This window comes from Eptesicus fuscus, chromosome 9 (assembly GCF_027574615.1).
Source record: "Eptesicus fuscus isolate TK198812 chromosome 9, DD_ASM_mEF_20220401, whole genome shotgun sequence".
Classification (NCBI taxonomy): domain Eukaryota; kingdom Metazoa; phylum Chordata; class Mammalia; order Chiroptera; family Vespertilionidae; genus Eptesicus; species Eptesicus fuscus.
This window is the reverse complement of record NC_072481.1, coordinates 369,209-391,699: the sequence shown is the minus strand read 5'-3', so window position 1 is coordinate 391,699 and position 22,491 is coordinate 369,209. Positions and strand designations below refer to the sequence as shown.

Genomic DNA, 22,491 nt, shown 5'->3' with positions numbered 1-22,491 from the left:
GGCCTGGATCCTGCTGAGGAGCCGCCCTTAGGTCTGTGGGTGTGGGTGTGGGGGGCTCCCTCCTGTCACCCCGTCGTCCCCTCTGCAGCGGCGCTGGCCTGCACCGCCCGGAGCTGGGCTGGGCGCCTGGCTTGTCCGAGGACGTGGGGACCGGGGCAGGGTTCACGCGGAGACCCCAGCCCACCAGGGACGGGCTGGCGACCACATCCCGGCCGCAGGGCCGCGAAGAATGCACTGTGGGTCCCTGTGGCTCGGCTCGTTTTCTCTGAGGTTTGCTCAACGAGAAGGAGCGGCTCGGTACACAGCGCTGCTCTGTTATTTCCCATTTGTTTATGTGACTCCGTAGGTTTTCCCAGTTTCAAATTAGTGCCTTCTGTGGTGGGGGCTCCCATACCCCTCCCGCCCCTCTCCTCGGGGTGGGGTGCTCCCTGGAGTGCTGTCCCCGGGTCTGGGTGGGTGGGGGTGCTCCTAGGAGCCGGGTAACCCAGGTTTGAGTTCAGGGACACCTGATTCTGCCCTGGATGGTGGGCAGATGTGGGGGGGGGGCGTTAGGCCAGCGAGGTGGGCGTTGCTTCCCCACTGGCCCCCTCCGTGCTCAGGGTCCCCCCACTTACCCCCTGGCTCCTGTGGAGGGTGAAGATGCCTGGGAACCATCAGGGCCTCATGCTGTGCCCAGGCCCCGCCCCAGGCTTCCCCCCAGGGCTGGGCTGTTCAGATCCCCCTTTCCTAGATGAAGAAATGTGGGGTCATCACAGGCTAACGGAAGAGCCGGCGGTTTGGCAGCCTGGATCCCTGGGGGTCTCTGCCCGGATGCCCACGAGGGGGAATGCCCTGGGCAGTGTCCCCCGGCAGAGGTGGGGTGAGGGGGTGCTCACGGCGGAACTCCAGCCGCAGCAACCCCAGAAGGGCCCCATATGTCACAGCCGCCCTCAGGCATCGTCGGGACCTCACCCTCAGCCCTCCCGTCCTCCAAGGGCTGGGCCGCTGCCCCTCCCCAGGACCCGGGCCAGAGAGGGCCCCTCCCCGCCGGACTCCCTCAGCACAGTGGCCACAGGGCCCCCTCCCCACGGGCCGGCCAGGGTGGGGGAGGCCAGGGGGCTGGGCAGAGCGAGGGGGCGGTCTGCAGCCCGTGACCGGCCCAGAGCTCCGTGATGTCATGGCGGGTGCTGGAGGGGGAGGGGGCCGGGCTGTTTTTCTGGAGAGTTGGAGCTGGAGGGAGGGAGACAAAGCCAGGCCGGCGGCGGCACCATGGAGCTGCGGGCCCGCGTCGTGCTCTGGAAACTTCTGCTTCTGCAGAGTGAGTGCGGGGTGTGGGGCTCAGGAGGCGCCGGCCACCAGCGTGTCCCAGCGAGTTTGTGGTTTTAGGCAAAGCCGCCTGTCTGAGCTCCAGCCCAGCGAGGGGGCTGCCCGGTGGGAAGGGACAGTCAGGGGGACCTCAGAGGTGACGAGGCCCCGGACCCAGGAGGGTGTGAGCCTCCCAACGTCCTCCTCACGCGGAACCTGGAGCCAGAGGCCAAGGAGGGCGGGCGGGGCGGGGGGGGGGGCGCGGAGGCAGCGTCCTGGGTCCCTCAGGCAGGGGGCCCAGGCCGGTGCTCTCTGTGGGCAGGAGGGGAGGCCGCTGGGGACTGTGGGGCCTGGGAACTGTGGGGCTTGCAGGGTCTGTTCCTTGGCTCCCTGCACCCCCCCCCCCCCCCCCCGCAGCCCGCCAAGCTGGCCTGCTGACCCGGCACATTCCTCCGTCCTGGCGCCCAGCCGCCGCTCTGGAGCCGGAGCTGGGCTGTGAGGCGGCAGATGTGGGGTCACTCCTCACGTCCAGCGTTTTGGTGCTTCAGACCCTGCCCTTCAGGACGAGGCGCGGGGGGGGGGGGGGCTCCAGCCCTGAGCCCTGGGGGTGGGGGGGGAGTGGCTCCCAGGTGAGGACCCTGAGGGCTCCTGGCGTGGCCCCTGCAGGTGCAATGTCTGCCCCCCCAGACACCAGCCTCCCTGGTGCCCAGGCTCCAGGGGCCTTGCTGGCAGCCTCCATCCCCCGCGGGGACGGGGGGGGGGGGGGGCTTGCTGCCCAGCGTGCATTCCAGAGCCAGCCAGTGGGATCTAACCCGGACCCACCACTCACCACGCACCCCCGAAGGGCAGGTGGGGTCCCTGCAGTGGCTGTGGGGATTAAGGGGGGCTGTGGGGATTAAGGGGGGCTGTGGGAGAGGTGCCTGCACCATGCGGGCTAGAGAGACCCCACCTGTGTCCTCCTGGCTTCTTCGGCTTTATCCCCACCCATAAACCGGGTGTTAGCACCCACCTCAGTGGGGACTACAGAAGGGGCAGGGGCCGGGCCACGCTCAGTGGTTGAGCATCGACCAGTGAACCAGGAAGTCAGGGTTCGATTCCCCGACTGGGCACATGCCCCGGTTGTGGGCTCAGTTCCCAGTGTGGGGCGAGGAGGAGGCAGTTGATCAATGATTCTCATCATTCATGTTTCTCTCTCTCCCCTTCCCCCTTCCTCTCTGAAATCGATAAAAATATATATTTAAAAAGAGGGGGGGACAAGGGCCAGTGCCCCTCCCCGGGGCTGTGACGGGGTGTAAAGGCCAAGGCCACCCCTCCCCCACGTGACCGGCTCTTCTTGTCCCTCCAGGCTCCGCTGTCCTGTGCTCAGGTGAGTGACCGCGCCCGCCCCGACAGTCCCCTCCCGTCCTCCCGCCAGGCCAACCCCCCTCCCCCTGCGCCCCCCCCCCCGCCTCAGTGACCCCCCTTCTCCCAGGGCCGGCGGGGTCCGCAGCGGGCAGCTCGGTGGTGTCGGAGGTGGCGGTGAGCTGGGCGGCGGGCGCCCGGGCGGTGCTGCGCTGCCAGAGCCCGCGCATGGTTTGGACGCAGGACCGGCTGCACGACCGGCAGCGCGTGGTCCACTGGGACCTGAGCGGCCCGTTGGGCCCGGCGCGCCGCCTCGTGGACATGTACTCGGCGGGCGAGCAGCGTGTGTACGAGCCGCGGGATCGCGGCCGCCTCCTGCTGTCGCCTTCAGCCTTCCAGGACGGAAACTTCTCGCTGCTCATCCGGGGTACCGGCCTCCCCCCGGGGGGCAGTTCCCGGCGGGGGTCACGGCGGGGAGTTCCCGGCGGGGGGGCGGGGCAGTTCCCGGCGGGGAGCTCACGGCGGCGGAGGGGGGCGCGGGCGGGCGCGGGCGGGAGCTCACGGCGGAGGGGGGCGCGGGCGGGCGCGGGCGGGAGCTCACGGCGGGTCTCCGCCCGGTGCACAGCGGTGGAGGAGACAGACGAGGGGCTGTACACCTGCAGCCTGCACCATCATTACTGCCACCTCTACGAGAACCTGGCCATCCGCCTCGAGGTCACCGACAACCGTGAGTGCGCCGGCCCCGCCGAACGCCCCCCTCCCCCGGCCGCTGCGGGCCCCGCCCCGCCCGCAGCACTAGCGCCTCCCCCCTTCCGTCTCTCCCCGCACCCCCAACTGAGCGACCTGCGCCCACAGCCCGGGCCGCCGGCGCGCACTGGGACGGCGAGAAGGAGGTGCTGGTGGTGGCGCGCGGCGCGCCCGCGCTCCTGACCTGCGTGAACCGCGCGCACGTGTGGACCGACCGGCACCTGGAGGAGGCGCAGCAGGTGGCGCACTGGGACCTGCAGCTGCCGGGGGTCCCGCACGACCGCGCCGACCGCCTGCTCGACCTCTACGCGTCCGGCGAGCGCCGCGCCTACGGGCCGGCGGTCTTGCGCGACCGCGTGTCGGTGGAGGCGGACGCCTTCGCGCGCGGGGACTTCTCCCTGCGCATCGACCCGCTGGAGCCGGCGGACGAGGGCACCTACTCCTGCCACCTGCACCACCACTACTGCGGCCTCCACGAGCGCCGCATCTTCCACCTGACGGTCACCGCGCCCGCCTCCCCGCCGCCCCCGCGTGGCTCACCGGGCAACGGCTCCAGCCACAGCAGCGCCCCAGCCCCAGGTGCCGAGGCCGCCCCGGGCTCCCGGGGAACGTCTAGGGGCCGGGAACGGCCAGGCCCGGCTGGTGGGAGCCCGCCCGGCCCCTCCCCATCCACGGAAGGGACCCGGGGGTCAGCGAGGGGAGGCCCCACGGGCTGCGGCCGCCTGTCCCTTCCCAGGGCCCCGGGGTGCAGCGCGGGCGGCTGGGGTCGGGGTGCACCGACTGTCAGCCCCGCCCCTGACCGCCGCCACGCGGCTCCTGCAGACCCCACGCTGGCGCGCGACCGCAGCGTCATCAACGTGATCGTGCCGGAGGGCCGCGCGCACTTCTTCCAGCAGCTGGGCTACGTGCTGGCCACGCTGCTGCTCTTCCTGCTGCTGCTCATCACGGCGGTGCTGGCCACGCGGCAGCGCCGTCTTGGGGGTGAGCGCGGGAGGGAGCGGGACTGGGGGCCTCTGGGGCGGAGAGGGACCCGCGGGGCGCCCCGTGAGCCTGTGTACTGGGTGGGGGGTTCGGGGCTGGGGGAGCTGGGGAGCGGGCAGACTGTCCCCGACACGAGTCTCCCTCCCCAGGTTACCACTACTCGGACCAGAGGTCGGGGAAGGCCAAGGGGTGAGTGCCCCCCCCGCCCCCCGCTGTCCAGGTTGGCCGGGCCGGGCCCTCCCGCTGTCCTAACCTCCCCCCTCCCCCCTCGCCCCCCCAGGAAGGACGTGAACTTGGCGGAGTTTCCTTTGGCCACTGGGGACCAGGCTTTCTACAGGAGCCAGGACATCCAGCTGGGTGAGGCGCCCGCCACACGCAGACGCACACACGCAGACGCACACACACACGCACACACGCACACACACACGCAAATGCACACACACGCACACACACACGCATGCACACACACGCACACACGCACACGCAGACGCACGGGGAGTGCGGCGGTGGGGAGGCACCTCCAGGGGCTCACCCGCTCTCTCCCCGCCCCCCCCCCCCCCCCCGCCCCCCAGATTACAAAAACAACATCCTGAAGGAGAGGGCCGCGCTGGCGCACTGCCCCCTGCCCGCCAAGCACATCGACTTGGACAAAGGTGCGTGGCCGGGAGGGAGGCCGCTGCCCCTCGGGGCCCCGGAACCCCGGGCCGTCCTGCGGGTGGAGGGCGGGGCAGCCGCCCACCCGGCCCCTTGTCTTCCAGAGTTCCGGAAGGAGTACTGCAAGTGAGGCGGTGCGGCTCCTGCCCGCCGGCACCTCCGCCCACTCTCCTCCCGCTCCAGCGGCTGGTCCCGCTGTCCCGAACTTGGACTGAGCTGTTGCAGAGGCGCCCCCAGAGCCCTCCCCTGGAGCTGCCTCTCCCTCCCGAGCAGCAGTGGGAGCCTGGGTCCCTGCCGGCTCTGTGGCTGCGCCCCGCCCCCCAGCAGCCCCCTGCAGCGCTCACGGCCGGCCCTGCCCCCTCGGGCCAGCCGAGCTCACCGACGGTCACCCCCGGGCTCTCCAGGCCCCTGCCCTCTGGGGGAGCCCGGCCGCTGCAGGGGGCGCGGCGGGGAGCTGGGTCGGCCTGAGGCCGGCACTGCCCTTCCTCAGGCCTTCCTGGAGGAGCTGCCCTCGGGCCGGACAGCTCTGTGTTTTGTTAGCCAGGCTGCCCTGCGCTGCGTGCCTGAGGACAGCACTCCCCTGCGGGGCGGATGCCCGCTGCCGCCGCCTGCCGCCTGGGGCTGCCCGGGCCCTGTCCGCTTCCCGCCTGCTGCAGCCTCCTTGGCAATAAGCGGCCCTGACGGCCCCTCCCTGGGCTCCAGGTGACTTGGGGCCCCTCCCTGGGCTGGAGTCGGGCTGGGGCCTCATTTGGCTTCTGTTTTGTCCGAGGACGGAGGCGGGTGAAGATGGTGCCAGAGCGGCCCCGCAGCCACTCGGAGGCACCGCACTGGCTCCTCCTGGAATGGCCACGTCACAATAAAGACCTTTCTGATTGGTAGACGCCTCTGCGGCCCCTCCTTCTCACAGGGGCAGGCTGGGCCTGGGAACCCCGAATCCCTTCCTTCATCCGAACCCCCCCCCCCATCATCACCCATGAGGGGCAGGTCTGGTGGGGTGTCCTGGGAAGAGCGAGTCCGGGATTTTTCAGCACTTACACCTGCGTGGGACGAAGTGTGGGGCCGGCTCCTGAGGGTTTGTTTGTCTTGTGGGTGTGGCTTTAAATATATGTCTTCATTGATGTCAGAGAGGGAGAGGGAGGGAGAGAAACATCAATGATGAGAATCATGGATCCGATGCCTCCTGCACGCCCCACACTGGGGACCGAGCCCGCAGCCCGGCATGTGCCCTGACGGGGATTGAACCCTGACCTCCTGGTTCATGGGTTGATGCTCAATGACTGAGCCCCGCCGGCGGGCTCCTGAGGGTTTGTTTGAAGGTGGGGGACGGGAGGACGGAAGGGGTGGTGTTAGCTCCGTCCTCTGAGAAGCAGGCGGGACTGGAGGTGTGAGGAGACAGGTGGAGGTAACAGGGCACCGGGAGAAGGTGCAGGTCCGACACCCCTGGGGGAGGGGCCGGGGTAGGAAGGAGCCGTGTTTCCCCAACCCTGACCCCGTCCTCCGAAGCCCTGTCAGGACAGCAGGCAGTGGAAAGCCTGCTTGTCACCCTGTGTGGGAAGCCTCAGGCTGGGGTGTGAAGAACATGACCAGATGCTGGACGAGGAGCCAAAAGCCACCCACACGGGTGGGCGTCCGAGCTCCCAGGCGGGGACCGGAAAGCTCTGGGCTGTTTTCATGAAGACGCCGTGTCGATAAACTCACACAAAGGAAATAAAGTCGGGAGATTTATTACTTTGCAGACCCCAGGATCGGGGCAGCGGGTCGGGGCGCCCTCCGCCCCAGGTCACAGCCTGCAGGAGGCAGAGCGGGCAGAAGCACCTGTTACTTCCAAGGTGGGTGGCCTGGAGGTCACTGATTTCTCAGAGGCTTGGCTTCGAGGGGTTCTTTTATTTTTAAATACATTTTTATTGATTTCAGAGAGGAAGAGAAACATCAACGATGAGAGAGAATCATGGATCGGCTGCCTCCTGCACGCCCCACACTGGATACGGAGCCCGCAACCCAGGCATGTGCCCTGACCAGGAATCGAACCCTGACCTCCTGGTTCTTAGGTGGATGCTCATCCGCTGAGCCACATTGGCCGGGCTGAGTGGTCATTTTAAAAGGTGCTCAGGGCCCTGACTGGTTTGGCTCAGTGGATAGAGCGTCGGCCTGCGGACTGAAAGGTTCCAGTTTCGATTCCGGTCAAGGGCATGTACCGTGGTTGTGGGCACATCCCCAGTAGGGGGTGTGCGGGAGGCAGGTGATCGATGTTTCTCTCTCATCGATGTTTCCAACTCTCTATCCCTCTCTCTTCCTCTCTGTAAGAAATCAATAAAATATATTTTAAAAAATATAAAAGGTGCTCAGGAAAAGCAAGGGGGGAACTTGGGTGGGAATCCTAAGCTCCGGTCCTTACCTGAGTCCAGATTCTGGTGTGAGCAGGGTTGTCAGGTGATAGAATGCCCCCCTCCCCCCTTCCCCCTCCCCCACGAGGACACACAGTGGCCAGGCAGGGAGGGAGGCTGGCCAGGACCTGTGGTTTGGTGTCAGAGAGGGAGAGGGAGAGAAACATCAATGATGAGAATCATGGATCCGATGCCTCCTGCACGCCCCACACTGGGGACCGAGCCCGCAACCCGGCATGTGCCCTGACGGGAATTGAACCCTGACCTCCTGGTTCATGGGTTGATGCTCAATGACTGAGCCACGTGGTTTGATAATGAACTCCCTCCCAGGCCCCACAGTGGCCCCCACTTCCACTGAACAAGGCCCTGCCTGTCAGGGCTTAGGCCCTGGCCACAAACTCACCCCTGCAGGGCCTGAGCTTGACCACTGAGGCATTGGCTGGGCTTGGCTAAAGCGTCTCCTAGGCCTTGGACAGATAACCTTGGGGGCTGGAGTGCGGCTGGGGGATCAGACCACCCCATTTGTGGGCCTGGTGTAGAGGGTGCTGGACCCCATGAGCTCTCAGGCCAGGCAGTCTCCCTCCTTCCCTGGACACCAGCTGAGAGAGCTGTGATGGGCCCTCCCTCCAAGGCCATCCTGCCTGGCTCCTCAGGTCACCACCGAGGAAACCGAGACCCGAGGGGAGAAGGCCCCGGCTTTGCCAAGTGGGTACCACCCTCATGGAGCCAAGGGGACTGGAGGTCAGGGCCAGCTGACCTGGGGTGGTCCCCCGCCCGGGCGCCTCTGGTCCCTAGTGGCCTGGTGGGGTCTCCCGCACTGGCCCACTGCCTGAGGGTCAGGACCAGGCAGATGGATGATTTCCAGGCTCCAGCCAGCTTCGGGGGGGGGGGGGGGGGGGCATCACCCCCCCATCCCCATCACTCGTTATTCTCGCCAGTGGGGCTCCCTCGAGTGAGTGCATCCTCCTGAGGGCAGCGCTGCTCAGGGTCTCCCTTGAGGGAGGGCCTCACGCTCGTTTGATTGACAGTGGCTGGGGGTGGGGGGAACCCTTCACCTGCTGCCTGGGCACCTCTGCACACGTGCGCGCCTAGAGCTGCTGGGTGACCCCTCCCCCCGCCCCCCGCTGTCACCTTGGCATCACATACGTGTGCTCACACCTGCACGCCCGAGTCCTCCCCACACTCACTTGGACCGTGTTTCTCAGTCCCCGTGGGCACCGGCAACGGGGGAGCTATGTCGGAGCTGGGAGGGGGGCGGCAGGGGGCGCAAGGCTACCGGTGTCCTCCGCTCCCTCCCAGGGCGACTCAGTCCTCAGCCTCCTTCGAACCCCGCAGCCTCGGGTCTCAGCCCCCACCGACCGGGGAGCTCTCCCGAGGGGCTGGAGGGCCGGAACCCCGTCCAGCGACGCTCCGGAGGGATCCCGGCGGGTCGGGGCGGGGGTCTCCCTTCCGACAGCTCGGGGCGCGACATGCAGGGCGGCCCCACCCACCTCCTGCCCCGGGCGCGCCCCGTCTGTCCACGCGCGACAGGTCGGGCCCAGAGCGTGTCGTGGGCGCCCCGTGCGCCCGGCTGGAGGCAGGGGCCGGGCCGGGGAGAGCGCGGCGGAGGCCTCGCGGGCGCGCACACGCGGCGCCCCCGTCGCCGCGCGCCCCGCCTCCCGCGCGTGCGCAGCCCCGCCTCCCCCGCGCGCCCGTGACGTCAGCCCCGCCGCGCTCTCGGGCGCCCCCCGCGGGCCGCGCGCAGCCCCGCCGGGCGGTCCCTGGAACTGCGCGGCCCGAGGGGGCGGCGGGGCGCACGGACGCGGCCGGGCCTGGTGCGCTCCCCGCTGCGTCCCGGGCCCGGGCGGTGGGGCGGCCGCCGGCCGCTGGGCAGCCGGCGAGGCGCGCGCGGAGCCGGGGTCGGCGGGGCGGGCGGGGCCGGGGCGGCCGGGCCGGGAGCGGCGGGCGGGCGGGGCGCAGGCCGGCGGCGGGGAGGCGCCCGCGTCGGATCCCCGGGCCGGGCCTGACCGCCGAGCGGGCCCGCCGCCGCCGCCGCCGCGCCATGGCGGAGACCAAGATCATCTACCACATGGACGAGGAGGAGACGCCGTACCTGGTCAAGCTGCCCGTGGCGCCCGAGCGCGTCACGCTGGCCGACTTCAAGAACGTGCTCAGCAACCGGCCGGTGCACGCCTACAAATTCTTCTTCAAGTCCATGGACCAGGACTTCGGGTCGGTGGCGCGCGGGGCCAGTGCGGGCGGGTCGGCACCTGCCTGCGCGCGGGCAGGGCTGGGGGGTCCGGGGACCGTGACCCGGGCAGGGCAGGGGGAGGTCCGGGGACCGTGACCCGGGCCGATCCCCCGCCCCATACGGTGTGTCCACCTGTCTGTGCCCTGCGCGGGAGGCACGTGGGGCCCTGACGGCCAGCCCAGGAGCTGGAGAACTCAGGGCGGTGGGCAGGCGCGCGTCCTGGCTTCCCCACCCGCCCTGGGCCTGGTCCGTGCGCCTGAGTGTGTGACCTGCGGGTCCAAGTCTGTGGCCCAGGGCGACCCTGCAGCCCCCCCATGGTGGGACCTTTCAGACTCAGGGCCCGGCTGCGCCCTCTGTGGGGGGGGCAGGTGCCTGGAGAGCTTATGGCTTGTGGAGCCTGGGGTCCGAGGAACATTTACGGAGCGTCGTTGGGGAAGGGGTGGACGTGGGGGCAGAGTCCCCGCCACCCACTGGGTCCCCTGGTTAGCGTGGGGGGGAACGAGGTGACCTGGCACAGGGGTACGGATCTGTCTGGAGGCTCACGACAGCCTACCCCTGGCCCCCTCTTCCGGGATCCTGAGGTCAGCGCAGAGGTCAAGGGTCACTCCACCCCGCCCCGCCCTGGGGTTGCTTGCCATTGGGCCTCTGTCCCCGCTGAGCACTCGGTGTCCTGGGAGCTGCCTCTGGTCAGCATCCAGTGCCCGGTCCCGGTGGCCGTCTGTGGAGAGGAATTCCCACTGGCGCTGGCCGGGCCTCTGGGGCCGGGAGCAGGAGGCGGGCTGTGGGCTCCAGGCCTGACCTGGCTCAGCCACCAGTAACCCGAGTCCCCCGCTTGGCAGGGCTGGGGAGGGGGGCCGAGCCGTGGGCTGAGCAGGTGTGCCCACGTCCTTGTGTGGGGCCGTGTCCGGGGACTTTGACATTGAGGCCACTTCCTGGATTCTGTGGTTTGCCTGGGCCCTGGGCAGCCCAAGCCGGGTCAGGCTGGGGCTACTCGGCAGCTCTTGAGGACCTGAGGGATGTTTGGGCAACCGGACTCTCTTGGGCCCCCCCCCCCCCCCGCCCCGGCCCCCAACCTAGGGGAGGGGAGAGGGGTGGGTGTGTCCCTGGCAGCCTCGGGAGGCAGGAGCCCCGGGCCTGTGTGGCTGGCCTTCCTGCTGGCTCAGCTCAGGAGCCACAAGGGGCCGGCCCTGCGGGTGGGGCATCCCGTGCCCCTCACTGCCCTCGCTGGGCCGTCTCTCACAGCCGCTGCCCCTCGGGGTCTGGGCTGCTGTGGCTGTGACCGTCCGCCATGTGAGAGGGCACTTTCGCTTTTAGCTTAGTCTATTACTACGTATTTACTTTAAAAATATATTTTCATTGATTTCAGAGAGGAAGGGAGAGGCAGAGAGCGATAGAAACATTAATGATGAGAGAGTCTGAGCCCACAACCCCAGCACGTGCCCTGACCCGGAATTGAACCTTGACTTCCTGGTTCATAGGTTGACGCTCAGCCGGCCAGGCGTAACTCAGTTTGAACAAAGATTGCCAAGGTCACACATGCTCTCTGTCACAGACCGAAGCCAGCACCGAGCCTGTGGCGTGGCAAGGCGTGTGCCCAGGTCCCAGTTTGCCGCGGGTGGACCAGGCTCTGGACCATGTCCTGGGGGCCAGAGCCATGGGGGCCACCCACGAGCTGCAGAGACCCCCACCCCACATGCACGCCCCGCAGAGGCCGGCCCCCAGGACATGGTCCAGAGCCTGGTCCACCCGCGTGGACACGTGGGTCCCTGGTTGGGGCGGAGGGTGGGCAGACTGTTGGAGCAGCCCTGGAGTTCTTCAGGCCTGGAACTGGCTGGGTGTGGGGGAGCGAGCAGGGCCCCTGGGAGGCAGGGGCAGCTCTGAGTTCGAGGGGGGTCAGCAGGGGAATGGATTTGGGTGGCGCTGGAAGGCACAGTGGGCAGACAGCACGGGCTCGCTTATTTCCTCCCCGGGTCGCTGGCTGGTGGCCAGGTCCCCGAAGACCCCCATCAGCTGCCTCCTTTCTCCCCCTGCCCCTGAGATCTGCCTGCAGAGCCCCAAGGTCTGCCTGTTCTAGAACCATTTATTCGGTGGGCTAAGCTCCCTTTGGGAGGGGTAATCTGTTACACTTTAGTGTGAATGAGACCTGGACGCCTGGCGGACGTAACTGGAGGTGTGGGGAGGGCGGGCAGGTCCATGACAGGGCGGCCTCACTTGGGGGGCTGTGAGGAGCACCCTGGTGAGCCTGGGCCTCCTGCTCCGCCCCCCACCCCCCCACCCCCCACTGTGGGCTGGGCCTGAGTTCCCTGAGTCTCTGTCCTGGCCACGGCTGGCCACGTAGTGAGGGAAGGGAGAGTCTGAGGGGGCCAGGACCATGTGCTCTGGGCTGGGCCCCACTTCCCATGGGTGTCCTTGGCCAAGTGGGTAGAGGGGTCCTGCACCCTCCCCCCCACTTTCCCATGCATGTCACAGCTGCTCTGACCTAGCGAAACGGGGGTCTCTGGCCTGTGGTGGGTGTGGTGTAGGGAAGAGTCTGGGCCCAGCCCTCAGTTCCGTGACGTGGAGGGTCCTGGGCTCGCAGCCCCTCCAGGACCGCTGGGCGGATGCCCGGTCTGGCTGGACTTGGCATGTAGCTCGATGGCTGTGGCCCAGGCCCCTCTACCTCTGGTCTCTGGGCCACCTGTTTTCGGGCCCTGGGTGGGGCTGGGTGGGGCGGGCACTCAGCCTGGCCGAGTCCCACTCTGCTCTCCGTAGCTGTGCCATTTGGGGTCAGTAGCCCAGGGGGTGTCCTGTGCCAGCTCTTTGCCAACTCCCTGCTCTGTGGCGGGAAGAGAGGATGGGGACCCTGTGCCCCTGTGGACGCCCCGAGAGCCGCCCACGGGGAGGGGCTGGCCCCTCGGGTCCTCCTGGGCCCTTGGCCACACTCGGCTCCCAGGGTGGGTCTGCAGGGGTGGCGGGTGGGCCGGGCAGCCACCCGCTGGAGGTTCACGGGGATCTCACCAGCAATGCTGAGGTCACGGGCAGGGTGCCACCAGGGGTGCCGGGTGGCCTCAGAGGAGATGCTGCGGAGTCCGCTCTCCGCCCGGCGAGGCCGGCCCGGGGGGCCTCAGGGTTGTCGGGAGGCGTTTTCCCAGCCGCCACCCCTGGGCTCCCCGCCGGCGTGGGGCTCCCCGAGGACAGGAGCCTGTGCCCTTGGCCCTGGGGGCTCCGGCGTCTCCTCCTCCATCGATGTCCTCCCTCCCTCCCGGTCCTGGCCAAGCTGGGCTGGGCCTGAGGGGCCCCGTTGCCCCGCCCCCAGGTGGATGGCAGGATGCTCTGTCACGCGTGTAGACGGAGGTGCAGGACGGGTCCTCAGGCTGGCGAGGGCCGGGGAGCAGGGCCTCTGGGAGCTGGGAGGGCCTCTGTGCTGAGGGGGGGCCCTGAGGCCTCAGGCAGCCCTTGGTGGTGGGTCGTGGAGAGGTCCTGGCCAGGTGGGCAGGAGGGGCCTGGGTGCTCCTGGGCCTCTGAGGGAGCCCGGGGTGCCTCCCTGTGGGTGAATCAGAAAGGGGCGGAGCTTGGTGTGGCAGGGAGGCCGCCCGAGGGGCCACCTGGCCGTGTGGGGACCAGGCCCCCTCCCCCCTCCCCTCCCCCCACCCTGGTCAGTCAGCTGCAGCAGGCGGGGTCCCCGTGTCCCCGGCCCACCCCAGGTCCTCCTGTGGTGCCAGCCTCGGGTCTGGGCTGGGTCCCGCCTCCCTGGCGCTCAGGTCTGCAGGGCTGTGGGGCCTGAGAAGGGACCTTTCTGCAGGTTGAGGTGCCCAGCGTATGGGTGCCTGTGGCGGTGCCCCCTCCCCCCAGGTGGGCCCTGTCTCCTCCGTCTACTCTGCCCCAGGGTCTAGGGCCCCCTCCCTGTGTGTGAAGCCTTGCTCCCTGGTCAGGACTGTGGGGTGCCAGCTCTGGGGGCTCCTGCCACCTGCTGCTGCCCAGGACCCGCCGAGTGAGGCTGCTTCCTGCCCGGTGCCCTGGCCCCCGTCTCTCCGCTGGGCATGGCCTTTGGCATGGAAATCCTGCTGTGCTGGGGAGGGCTGGGCTCCAGGCGGGAGGGCGTCTAGGCCCCTCCTGCTGCAGGCCCCCACCCTGCCTGGCCTGCTCCCCGGGCCTCCAGGGGCCACAGTGTGGGGTGTGTCTGGGCCACAGCCCATGCCTGTCCTGCCCCAGGGCCCCCTGCCAGCTGTGCTGGCTGCTGTTCCCCTCACCTCTGGAACCTGAAACCTTGACCCCCACACACACCTGTTTCTGAACCCCGGGGTCATGGGCCTCCTTCCCAGTTAGCGTTGCCCTGGCCTCTGCATCCTGCCCTCCCCAACCCTCAAGCCACCTGACCAGGGGCCCCATTAAGAAATAGGCCTGGTGGCCAGCTGGCGTGGCTCAGTGGTTGAGTGTCGACCTATGAACCAGGAGGTCACGGTTCAATTCCCAGTCAGGGCACGTGCCCAGGTTGCAGGCTGGATCCCCAGTGTGGGGCGTGCAGGAGGCAGCCGATCCATGATTCTCTCGCATCCTTGATGTTTCTGTCTCTCTCTCCCTCTCCCTTCCTCTCTGAGAGCAATACAAATATTTAAAAATAATAAAGAAATAGGCCTGGCTGCTCTCTGTGCAGTGGGTGGGGCACTGTGCAGAGGTCAGGCAGGGCTCGCTGACCTCCGAGGCTGACCTCTTGGTGGGCCCAGCTGGCCTCTCAGGTCCGGAGTTGAGCAGGTGCAGCAAGTGGGGTCTGCTTGTCTCCCTGGGTGGGCTGGTGGCCTGCCCTCGGAGAGTGCGTGTGTGTGCGTGTGCGTGTGCATGTGGGGGTGCGTGTACTGTGCCATCTCGACCCACCTGTGTCCATGGGGTCCTGTGCTGAGGCTGCCGTGTCCCAGGCCCTGTGCTGGGCTGGGGGGGGGGAGGGGTGCAGAGGAGAAACCAGACAGAGCCCCTCCCTGGCAGCTCTTCCCCTGGGGCGCACACAGAGCAAGGCGGGCTCGAGGTGTAGGGTGCTGCAGGTGGTGACCCGGTGCTGAGGGCCGGGCTCTGGCCCCTGGGCTGGGCCCTGGAAGGGGCGCTCAGGGGGATGACTGGAGCCCCAGGAAGAGAATGTGGTGGGCGGGACAGCCACACAGACTGACAGCTGGGCGTGTGCTGGGCGCCCTGGTCGGGCGGGGGCTTCTCTCCGGAGCACACGGGGAGAGCGGCCCTGTGCGGGGCTCACGGCGGCGTTTGCCCGCAGGGTGGTGAAGGAGGAGATCTCTGCGGACAATGCCAGGCTGCCCTGCTTCAATGGCCGCGTGGTCTCCTGGGTGAGTCTGGGGGGCGTTGGCAGCGGGCTTTGGCTGGGGTGGGGGTGGTCCCAGAATCGTAGGGGGCGGGGCTCAGGCTAGCTGAGTGTGCGAGGCTGGTCGCCTGTGCCCTGGGCACCCTGTGGGGGGCGGTGGCCAGAGGCACCTCTGAGCCTCACTGTCCTCCGCAGCTGGTCCTGGCGGAGGGCGCGCACTCGGACACGGGCTCTCAGGCCACCGACGGCCACACCGACCTGCCCCCACCACTTGAGCGGATGGGTGGCATCGGGGACTCCCGGCCCCCATCTTTCCAGTAAGAACTCGGGGGGACTGAGCCCGGTGGTCCTGTGGGCCCTGACTGTCTGGGGTGGGCAGCTGGGCAGGTGGGTGGAGTCAGGGTCTCACCAGGCAGGGGGGAGGCAAGGGCCTGAAAGGGTCCCAGGCACTGGGGGCCCAGTTTGCACAACACTCTTGTCGGCACAGCCCGAACGTGGCCAGCAGCCGTGATGGGATGGACAACGAGACCGGCACTGAATCCATGGTCAGCCACCGGCGTGAGCGAGCCCGACGCCGGAACCGGGAAGAGGGTAACAGGCCACACCCTCCACCCCAGACCCCAGAGCACACCCCAGGTCCCTGCTGCCCACGCGTTCCTGCCCCGGCCAGTGGGGTCTCTGGGGAGAGGTCCCAGGCCCGACTTCTCGAGCATCTGACCCCTCGTCCAGCAGCCCCTTAGTCACGCTGCCCCGCTCTGAGGTCAACAGGGGCCACCGTGACCTCCAGGGATCCCCGTAGTTGGCTCACTTCCCTTCTGTCTCCACAGCCACCCGGGCCAACGGGCACCCGAGGGGGGACCGGCGGCGGGACCTGGGCTTGCCCCCCGACAGTGCCTCCACCCTGCTGAGCAGCGAACTCGAGTCCAGCAGCTTCATCGACTCTGATGAGGATGACAACACGAGCCGGTGCGCGGGCATGTGCGTGTGTGCACGTGTGTGCAGGCGTGTGTGCACGTGTGTGTGCGTGCATGCAGATATGGGCATGTCTGAAGGTGTGTGCTATGTGTTTTGACGTGTGTAGGTGTGTGCGTGCAGGTGCAGGTGTGTGTGGGCATGTATGTGCTCATGGGTGTTGTGGCTGTGTGAGTGCACAGTGTGTGGTGGCTGTGGGTGTGTGTGCAAATGGGCATGTGTGTGGGAGTGTATGTCATACGTGCACACAGGCATGGGTGTTTCACAGGTGTGTGTATATGTTGTGTACATGTGTGTATGTGTACATGGGTGTGTGTCGTGTGTGTACATGAATGCATGTGCATGTTGTATACATGTGTGGATGTGCACAGGTGTGTTCGTGTGCACTTGGTGCACGCATGAGTGTGTGCCATTGCAGAGGCCATGATGGCTTACCTGGTGTTTGTGTTGTGTCTCCATGTTCACCTGAAAGTAGTGATCCCGTGGGTGTGGGGTCTGCATGTTGCACACGTGTAGAGCGGGATGTGTGCAGCCAGGAGCTGAGATTCTGACAGACACCACCTGCCTCACCTGCCACCTCCGGTCCCCTCCCCTCAGCGACGTGGAGGGGGCGGGATGCCTGTGTGTAGGCACCTTCTCCCTGCAGCCCCCCTCCAGCCCCTGACCTCTGCACCTCTGACTTTCGTGCCCCCTGACCCCCATGCCCCGCCATCTGCAACCCCAGGCTGAGCAGCTCCACTGAGCAGAGCACCTCCTCCCGGCTCATCCGGAAGCACAAGCGGCGTCGGCGGAAGCAGCGCCTCCGGCAGGCAGACCGCGTAGGTAGCAGGCGGGAGGGCGGGGCGGGGTCTGTGCTGCCACCACAGCCTCACCTGCGCCCGGCCCTCCCAGGCCTCGTCCTTCAGCAGCATCACCGACTCCACCATGTCCCTGAACATCATCACCGTCACGCTCAACATGGGTGAGGCTCTGGTTCCCTGGGCCGGCGTGGGGCCCGGGGCGGGGAACGGGGCCGGGCCGGGGGCGGGGCCTGCTGACCGCTCCCACCCCCAGAGAGGCACCACTTCCTGGGCATCAGCATCGTGGGGCAGAGCAACGACCGGGGCGACGGCGGCATCTACATCGGCTCCATCATGAAGGGCGGGGCCGTGGCCGCCGATGGCCGCATCGAGCCCGGGGACATGCTGCTGCAGGTGGGGCACCGGGACCGGCGGGGGGGGGGGGGGCGCGCCGAGAGGGCCGCACCCCACCCACCGCACGGACCCCTGTTCCCCCAGGTGAACGACATCAACTTTGAGAACATGAGCAACGACGACGCCGTGCGTGTGCTGCGGGAGATTGTGTCCCAGACGGGGTGAGGCGGGGGCCACGCGGGGGGCTCCACCCGGGGACACGGGGCCTGATTGTGTCCCAGACGGGGTGAGGCGGGGGCCACGCGGGGGCACCCGGGGACACGGGGCCTGATTGTGTCCCAGACGGGGTGAGGCGGGGGCCATGCAGGGGGGCACCCGGGGACACGGGGCCTGATTGTGTCCCAGACGGGGTGAGGCGGGGGCCACGCGGGCGGCACCCGGGGACACGGGGCCTGATTGTGTCCCAGACGGGGTGAGGCGGGGGCCACGCGGGGACACCCGGGGACACGGGGCCTGATTGTGTCCCAGACGGGGTGAGGCGGGGGCCACGCGGGGGGCTCCACCCGGGGACACGGGGCCTGATTGTGTCCCAGACGGGGTGAGGGGGGGCCACGCGGGGGGGCACCCGGGGACACGGGGCCTGATTGTGTCCCAGACGGGGTGAGGCGGGGGCCACGCGGGGGGGCACCCGGGACACGGGGCCTGACGGTCACATGGGGCCTCGCCCACACGACCTGCCGTTCCTGCCCCGCAGGCCCATCAGCCTCACAGTGGCCAAGTGCTGGGACCCGACCCCCCGGAGCTACTTCACCGTCCCGAGGGGTGAGTGACCATGGGGCTGGCGGGTGGGGGTGACGGGTGGGGGTGGGGCTGGTGCGCCCAGCCAGCCTGCGGCCTCTCTCCGCTTTGCCCTGTGCTCCACTTTCTCCCATGTCTGTCCATCTTTCTGTCTGTTGCCGTGCGGCGGCCTCCCAGCTGACCCTGTTCGGCCCATCGACCCGGCCGCCTGGCTGTCCCACACGGCGGCGCTGACCGGAGCCCTGCCCCGCTACGGTACGAGCCCTTGCTCCAGCGCCGTCACGCGCACCAGCTCCTCCTCACTAACCAGCTCTGTGCCTGGCGCCCCACGTAAGTGGCAGCTCTTAGCTCAGCGAACTGAGGACCAGGGCCCAGGACCAGGCCGAGGCGCCACCTGGCGCGGTCCCCCCGAGGGCCCTGCCAGCCTCCGCGTCCTGCTGCTGCAGGGCCCCTGCAGTCGGACCAGGGCCCACACGTGGCCTCAGGCTCACGCTCCTCCCATGCACATCCTGTGCGGTGGGGGTTGAGGTGCCCCAGGGGCCGAGCCAGCCTGGGTCCCTGCCCAGGGTCTTCTGTGGCAGGGCAGACAACTGCGTGCGTGTGTGTGTGCATGTGCTTGCGTGTGTGCACGTGCACACGCACATGTAGGTGTGTATGCGTGCCCGTGTGTATGCGTGCCTGTGTGTGTGCGTGCCTGTGTGGAGCCCCATCTGCTTTCTGCCTCTAACATGACTAACAGCCCGGAGGGGCGCGGGTTGCTGATGTCCCCGTGAGGCTGTGGCCACGGTGGGCGCGGCCTCACCCTGGTTCGTGCCCAGATCCTATGGAAGCACCTACAGGAGGAGGAGACGGCCCCCACACCCCTTCCTCGGCCTGGGGGCTCCACTACACCGGGCTCTGAGGGGGTGCAGTGGGCACGGTGGGCGGCGGCCTGTCCGCTGAGGAGGGCGTGCCTTGTAGAGCTGGAGGAGGCGCCGCTGACGGTGAAGAGCGACATGGGCGCCGTGGTCCGGGCCATGCAGCTGCCCGACTCGGGGCTGGAGATCCGCGACCGCATGTGGCTCAAGATCACCATCGCCAACGCCGTCATCGGTGAGCGGGCCCTAGATGCCGGGGGCGGGTGGGCGGTACGCACACAGCGCACACACACACACACACACGTGCACACACAAACATGCATGCACGCGCACACATGCACGGCCGGCCCCCTGCCTGACACGAGCCTCCGCAGGCGCGGACGTGGTGGACTGGCTGTACACGCACGTGGAGGGCTTCAAGGAGCGGCGTGAGGCGCGCAAGTACGCCAGCAGCATGCTGAAGCGCGGCTTCCTGCGGCACACCGTGAACAAGGTCACCTTCTCCGAGCAGTGCTACTACGTCTTCGGGGACCTGTGCAGCAGTGAGTGGGGGCCGCGGGCTGGGGGTCCCCAGGGGGCCTGCCCACCCACCGCGCCCTCACCGGCCTCCCCTCTCGCCAGCTCTCGAGGCCATGAACCTCAACAGCGGCTCCAGCGGGGCCTCGGATCAGGACACGCTGGCCCCGCTGCCCCACCCGGCTCCCTGGCCCCTGGCACAGGGCTACCCCTACCAGTACCCAGGGCCTCCGCCCTGCTTCCCGCCCGCGTACCAGGACCCTGGCTTCAGCTACGGCAGCGGCAGCGCCGGGAGTCAGCAGAGTGAAGGTGAGAGCCTGCCCACTGGTGCCCGCTCCCTACCATCTGCCACCTGCGTGCCTGCCCCTCTGCCCTGCGTGCCCGCCCCTCTGCCCTGCGTGCCCGCCCCTCTGCCCTGCGTGCCCGCCCCTCTGCCCTGTGCACTTCGCCTGTTCTGTGCTTGGAGTTTGGGGTGGACTCCCTTTGCGAGGCATGAGTGGTTGAGGGAGGTGGGGAGGAGGAACCTGGAGGCTCTGGGGTGGTGGGGCCGAGGCAGGAAGCCAGGAGACGGTGAGGGAAGGGCGGGGGTGGCTTGGGCTGGGGCGTGCAGAGGGGCTCCAGGACCTAGTGGAGGACAGACAACGGGGAGCCAGCACCGTCCGTCCCCGATAACCACGCCCCACGGGCATGTGGGAGCTGAGGAGATGGGTCGGGGATGAACCATGAGGAAAACTGGCCCGAGGCTGCGTGGGGACCAGTGAGGCCTGTGGGCATGGACCAGGGTCTGGGGAGATGCCAGGCAGCTGACCCAGGCAGGAGAGGCCGGTGCGGAGGGGAGGGCACGGCGGGCGTGCCGGGTAGGAGAGCAGGCGGGCGTGGGGGCCGGGCCGCGCCTGGCGTGTAACTCGTGCTATCCCTTGCTTTGTGCTGAGCAAGCCTTAGACTGAAGGACTAGCGGATGGACCCTCGGGGCCGGTAAGCCAGGGCCCTGCCCGGCGTCCCTCTTGGCGTGTCCCTCGCCGGCCGGCACCCTCGGGTTCCCGGCGTTTCTGAGAACCCGGGACAAGGCTGAGCCGAGCCGTTAGCCAGGGCCCCGGGGTCCGATGGAAGGTGGGTCTCGGGTGGGGGGCCCAGGTTGGCCAACGGGAGCCTCAGTTTCTCGGGCGTGACCAGGCCCTCGGTGCAGGCATCGGAGTGAGGTGTGGGGGCACCAAGCTGGCCCCAGTGTCCCCGCCTGCCCGCCCCCCCCCCGCCCCCGCCTGCTGCAGCTGCGCCTGCGTCTCTGGGCGGGTTCGCTCCTGCCCTGGTGTCTGCATGGCTGCCCCTCTCCCTCCCCGCTCGGGACCGCCAGGCCCTGCCCTGGGTGCCGGGCAGTGGTCAGTTCTGGAAGGGGCAGGCCTGGCACCGACGATCCATTCCTTCCCTTTCTCCATCCCAGGAAGCAAAAGCAGCGGGTCCACGCGGAGCGCGGGCGGGAGCAGCCGGCGGGCCCCGGGCCGCGAGCAGGAGCACCGGAGGCCCGGAGCCGGGGGCAGCGGCAGCGAGTCCGACCACACGGCCCCGAGCAGGGCAGGGGGCGGCGGTTGGTGGGAGCGTCCCGCCAGCCAGCTCAGCCGTGGCAGCAGCCCGCACAGCCAGGCCTCCACCACTGCCCCGGGGCTCCCCCCATTGCACCCTCTGACAAAGGCCTACTCGGTGGTGGGCGGGCCGCCTGGGGGGCCCCCTGTCCGGGAGCTGGCCGCTGTCCCCCCAGAGCTGACAGGCAGCCGCCAGTCCTTCCAGAAGGCCATGGGGAACCCCTGCGAGTTCTTCGTCGACATCATGTGACCGAGGACAGGATGCCTTCCCCCGGGCGGCCTTGCGGTGGGGGACGGGGGTCCTGCTGCCCCCGCAGGAGGCGCTGCACCTGGAGCTCGTGTGGCCTCGTCTTAGCTGTGGCCGTCAGGGGTCAGGCAGCTTTCCACGCGCACCAGGGGCCGTGCTGTGGGGTCTGGGCTAGACAGAGTGGGGGCAGGCTGGGGGGCGGGCGGCCCGAGCCCCCTTATCTGGCCTCAGCAGCCCGTCTGTCCTGGTCAGAGCAGCCGTGTCCATGCGGACCTAGGGGGGCCTGTGCGCAGGCGGGTCTGACCTGCCCCGTGGCGTGGGCCTCGGACCCCCGTGTGCCCACAGCACTGCAGACAGGTCCCCGGCCAAACAGGTGGTTGCCGGGCCTGGTCCCTGCCGTCACCCAGTGTGCAGGCCCTACGCTTCTTGCTCAGACTTGGGGGGGCCATGTTGGGGTGGAAGGGAGCCCCCAGACCTCTCTGGCTGCCCGGGTCGGGTGTAACTTATTTATTTATTTCTTGGCCCGTGTCCTGTGGGAGGTGGTGGCCAGGCATGTCCCCCCGCCGCCGGGTCTCAGAGTGAATGCGGAGGCACAGGGAGTGTCTGCACGTGGGGGGCCAGTGAGGGGGGACGGGAGGGGCACATCTCAGCGGCGGGAGGAGTGGACTGTGGCCCACGGATGCTCAGCTGCTGCAGGGACGGGTCTGGGGAGAGGGGGCCAGCCTGCCCTCCCTGCTGTCCTCAGGTGACCGCCCCCCTCACACACACACACACACACACACACACACACGCTTCCTCCCAGTGAGCTGGCCTGCACGTGTCTGCAATGTGGATACTGTATCGTGTCTGCGGTGTAGATACTGTATCAAGTCAGAGGGCGTCTGGATAGTGAATGGAGCTGCTTCTGTGTAAATGCTATTTTAAACACTAAAAAAGCATTTAATTTTATGGGACTGACTGTGCCTGTGTCTCTTCTCTCCTGCCAGCTCCCTCAGATTCGAGTGTGGGGGCTGGGCCAGCCTCCCCCAGGGTCTGGCCAGTTGCTGGCAGCCAGCAAGGTCCTGGCGCGACGTCTTCTGTCCGCGGTGCTGGCTCCTGGCTCCAGGGGTCCCGGCGGCGGGCGCTGGCCTTGGTCCTGAACCCCCACCCAGCCAGGCTCTGTCCGCGGTGCTGGCGGCGGGCTAACCCCACTCTACCCGCTCCGGCCAGGACGGGGAGAGAGAAGGAAGCTGGTGCCCCCCCCCCAAGGGGGCCTCTGTCCTGCATTGGGCCCATGTCAGGGCGGCGGTAGCCCACTCACCCACCTCCCACCCCAGTGGTGATCAGAGGGGTGCTGGGTGGGGGACCTAGGCTAGGCCCAGCCAGGTGAGTGATGCCCAGCTTGACCTGCAGGTGACTCTGCTGTGGCTTCCCTGAGCCCTCAGCGTGGGTGTGGCCTGAGGAGCCCCTATTGGCTGCTTCCCCGCGGGGTCCCTGGGCAGGCCTT

At 68.5% G+C, this 22,491-nt stretch overlaps 2 protein-coding genes across 5 annotated transcripts; both read left to right on the top strand.

The window, feature by feature from the left end:
• Positions 1-1,179: 1,179 nt before the first annotated feature.
• Positions 1,180-5,891, top strand: MXRA8 (matrix remodeling associated 8). Of its 2 annotated transcripts, XM_054721022.1 has the most exons (10): positions 1,181-1,297; positions 2,630-2,650; positions 2,756-3,052; positions 3,251-3,352; positions 3,481-3,951; positions 4,195-4,353; positions 4,503-4,542; positions 4,634-4,710; positions 4,926-5,006; positions 5,112-5,891. In XM_054721022.1, the coding sequence occupies exons 1-10, from the start codon at positions 1,249-1,251 to the stop codon at positions 5,135-5,137; spliced, it is 1,323 nt and encodes a 440-aa protein (XP_054576997.1). In that variant the 5' UTR covers positions 1,181-1,248; the 3' UTR covers positions 5,138-5,891. The 2 variants fall into 2 exon arrangements, with proteins under 2 accessions (XP_054576998.1, XP_054576997.1); XM_054721023.1 differs by lacking the exon at positions 3,251-3,352 and having other exon boundaries at positions 1,180-1,297.
• Positions 5,892-9,344: 3,453 nt separating this feature from the next.
• DVL1 (dishevelled segment polarity protein 1) lies at positions 9,345-21,958 on the top strand. Of its 3 annotated transcripts, none has more exons than XM_054721047.1 (15): positions 9,345-9,602; positions 14,861-14,930; positions 15,101-15,222; positions 15,393-15,496; positions 15,733-15,871; positions 16,602-16,695; positions 16,769-16,838; positions 16,931-17,070; positions 17,155-17,231; positions 17,765-17,832; positions 17,986-18,063; positions 18,769-18,900; positions 19,040-19,207; positions 19,287-19,490; positions 20,620-21,958. In XM_054721047.1, exons 1-15 carry the CDS (start codon positions 9,433-9,435, stop codon positions 21,006-21,008), a joined length of 2,025 nt encoding a protein of 674 aa, XP_054577022.1. In that variant the 5' UTR covers positions 9,345-9,432; the 3' UTR covers positions 21,009-21,958. The 3 variants fall into 3 exon arrangements, with proteins under 3 accessions (XP_054577022.1, XP_054577021.1, XP_054577023.1); XM_054721046.1 differs by having other exon boundaries at positions 17,986-18,138; XM_054721048.1 differs by lacking the exon at positions 20,620-21,958 and adding an exon at positions 20,118-20,139 and having other exon boundaries at positions 17,986-18,138.
• The last annotated feature ends 533 nt before the right edge of the window (positions 21,959-22,491 follow it).

What these genes read in the sequence shown, in the direction of transcription:
- MXRA8 (XM_054721022.1), top strand. Translation starts at nt 1,249, where the DNA reads ATGGAGCTGCGGGCCCGCGTCGTGCTCTGGAAACTTCTGCTTCTGCAG. An exon ending in CCTCGAGGTCACCGACAACC is followed by an intron (nt 3,353 to 3,480) that starts GTGAGTGCGCCG and finishes CTGCGCCCACAG; the next exon opens with CCCGGGCCGCCGGCGCGCAC. An exon ending in GCGGCAGCGCCGTCTTGGGG is followed by an intron (nt 4,354 to 4,502) that starts GTGAGCGCGGGA and finishes CTCCCTCCCCAG; the next exon opens with GTTACCACTACTCGGACCAG.
- DVL1 (XM_054721046.1), top strand. Translation starts at nt 9,433, where the DNA reads ATGGCGGAGACCAAGATCATCTACCACATGGACGAGGAGGAGACGCCG. An exon ending in ACGCCGGAACCGGGAAGAGG is followed by an intron (nt 15,497 to 15,732) that starts GTAACAGGCCAC and finishes CTGTCTCCACAG; the next exon opens with CCACCCGGGCCAACGGGCAC. An exon ending in CCGGGGACATGCTGCTGCAG is followed by an intron (nt 17,071 to 17,154) that starts GTGGGGCACCGG and finishes CTGTTCCCCCAG; the next exon opens with GTGAACGACATCAACTTTGA.